At 38.9% G+C, this 2,915-nt stretch overlaps 1 protein-coding gene across 2 annotated transcripts in view; it reads left to right on the top strand.

Annotated features, from left to right (window-relative positions):
- The first annotated feature begins 1,780 nt into the window (after window positions 1–1,780).
- LOC107857242 (transcription termination factor MTEF1, chloroplastic) overlaps window positions 1,781–2,915 on the top strand; it is a 4,662-nt gene continuing 3,527 nt past the window's right edge. Inside the window, exon 1 of one of the 2 annotated variants that reach the window (XM_047394428.1) lies at window positions 1,781–2,915. In XM_047394428.1, the coding sequence (XP_047250384.1) occupies window positions 2,010–2,915 (906 nt within the window). In that variant the 5' untranslated portion in view covers window positions 1,781–2,009. The other variant, XM_016702171.2, reaches the window with a different exon arrangement.

Here is a 2,915-nt window from a genome sequence, read left to right on the forward strand (position 1 = left end):
CTTTATGGAAAACCCCATTAACAATAAATATTTACAAATTACAAATCTAAGAGCAAATCACCCCCCCCCCCCCCCCCCCCCCAAAAAAAAAAATTAAAAAAATTACTACAATCTTCAAATCAAATCTCCAACTTTAGCAGTTAACTGAATATCTATTATCTCTGAATACATATTAGTTTGAACGGGTAGCAACACACAAAAAATCACCAGCAACATCTCTAAACGCCACAGCAGCACCACTTATGTGGAGCAATCCGAACTCTCGACTTCACTTATTATTTTAGTATTAGCCGCCTATCCCGGAATGGAATGAGATGGAATATAAAAAACACAAAGCGCTAACGCTACAGGGGCGGATTTTTTGGGGGGATAGGCCATCTACAAGGGGGTAAGCTGGTGAAGGAGGTGGCGGGTTGGAGTTTTGCTTAGCCAAAATTTTCACCGGCCGGCGATGGTAGTAGCGGTGAGTTATTTCGCGGGTGTGTTGGTCTTGTTGGGCTCCGATTTTGAGAGAGAAAAAGTGAGAGGAATGGTACAAGAGAAGAGAGGAGGAGCATCGACGGTGATAGTTGGAAGCGTGAAGCTTGTCCAGCCATCGCCTCCGGCAAAGCAATGGCGGAAAAGTGGAGAAGAGAGAAAGAGAAGAAAAAGACGTTGAATATTTAATATTATATATATGTGTGTGTGTATTATTTTAAAAAATAATTTATTTACGTGGCTACGACATGGCTCCTCGGAAACAGCCTCTCTACCCCCGACGGGGATAGTGGTATGGACTGCGTACATTTTACCTTCCCAAGACCCCACTATGTGGGAATATACTGGGTATATTATTGTTGTTGTTGTTGTGGCTACAACATGACTCCAATGTGGCGCGAGTGTGATGCACTCTCCATGGTGAGAGCAGTGTAATTTTTTAGGGTGGTAAAAAATTCATATAAAAGCTGTTTAAGGGAGTAAATGATTAAAAGTGAAGTTTAATGGCTAAAGTGAGTTTTCGTTGCAACTTTATGGGGGGAAAATGTCTTTTCTCTTTATCTGACAAGAAAGTTTCATAACCATAGGTAAGGGTGTGCATCTATCAGTTCAGTTCGGTTCGATTTTATGTGTTATTGGTTCGATTTATCGATTTTCATTTTTTAAATATGAAAAATCAATAACCAACCAATAAGATATTTTCTTATCGATTTTCGATTTATCGTTTTTTGGTCCTTAACGATTCAGTTTTCAGTTTAACCAATAAGAAAATACTCATAAAATAGAAATATTAACAACTAACATAAAAAAATGAAATCTTAGTTGCCGCTAAAATTCTACGCAATGCGTTTTAATTTACAAGAATTTTCAAACTTGAATTGAATGTTAGTTTGAAAAAAACTGAAATCCTAATTGTTGGAAGCTACTAAATGTTTCAAACTTTCCAATACGACAATACCCGTGTTTTGTATTGTGCCTTTGTTGCCTTGAACAGGTTAATACTTTATGAATCATCGAATTGTGAATAAGTAGTGTATATATATGTATGTGTAAAATAGAAACTTAGTGTATTCTTATTAGATTATTGATTTAACTGATAAACCAATAAGCTAAAATCAAAATCGAATCATTTACCCAATAATTTTTTTTTTAATACAATTACTAAAAGATCGTCAACCTAATAACCCAATAATATTTTTATCAATTTAATTTATCGATGGATTCGATTTCTTCACACCCCTACCCCATAGGTAACTCAATTGGGCCTAACAAATAGACCCAACCCATTGGGTCAAATATGCATCATTCAATCACTTGCCCCCTCCCCCTTTCTTCCTAAATCAAAGAAAATTTTGAAGATAACACAAATTGCCATCTCACTCACATCCCCTTATCCATTTTTCATCTTCCACACCACTTATACAAATTCCCTCACACCCCCAAATCCTCCATTTTCATAACCTTCAATCCCCACAACATTAACAACAACAACAACATCAACAACAAAACATCATGTGACAAAATCAAAAAACATGCAAGAAACTCTCCACCTTTCTTGTCCTTCTCCTTTTTCACTTCCCAAATCCTCAATTTCTCCAAAATCCTTCAAACCCTCCACTCTTTCTTTCCCTCAACACCCAATAGGACCAAAACCACCCACCCACATTACCCCCCTCCCTACGCCACCCCCACCCCCACCCCCACCCCCACCCACCCCTATTCAAGAAAAGCTCCTCTTCTTGGATTCTCTTGGTATAGACTCATTACATTGCCTTACTTCACAACCGCTTATTGTATCTTCCTCATTATCCGACATCAAAGCTATAATCGACTTCCTTAATTCGATTCATCTCACGGTTCTTGATATTCGAAGAGTTCTCCACATGTGTCCGGAGATTTTAACCATCCCTCTCTCCACCACCTTACGACCAGCTGTCACTTTCTTGCTCCGGGAAGTCAATGTGACAGGAGAAAAACTCCCGGGAGTTCTAAGACGACGACCCCATTTGCTGACAAAGTGTGTAGAGAAGAATCTAAGACCAACCCTTTACTTCTTGCAAGGTAGTATTGGCATTGAAGACGTTTCAAAGTGTGCTAGTTTGCTTTCTTGCGACGTGGAGGGTAAGTTTATACCGCGTTTGGATTACTTTCAGAGAATTGGGTTTGCGAGAAGAGATGCTAAAGTGATGTTTAGGAGGTTTCCTTCATTGTTTTGTTATAGTATTGAGGAGAATTTGGAGCCGAAATTCGATTACTTTGTGGTGGAAATGGGGAGGGAGTTGAAGGAGTTGATTGAGTTTCCGCAGTATTTCTCGTTTAGTTTAGAGAATAGGATAAAGCCAAGGCACAAAATGTGTGTTGAGAAAGGTGTGTGCTTGTCATTGCCCGTGATGTTGAAGTCCTGTGAATCGCGATTTCGTGATAGGTTGGATGTTTGT

The sequence above is a fragment of the Capsicum annuum genome, chromosome 8 (assembly GCF_002878395.1).
Source record: "Capsicum annuum cultivar UCD-10X-F1 chromosome 8, UCD10Xv1.1, whole genome shotgun sequence".
In the NCBI taxonomy this organism is placed as follows: domain Eukaryota; kingdom Viridiplantae; phylum Streptophyta; class Magnoliopsida; order Solanales; family Solanaceae; genus Capsicum; species Capsicum annuum.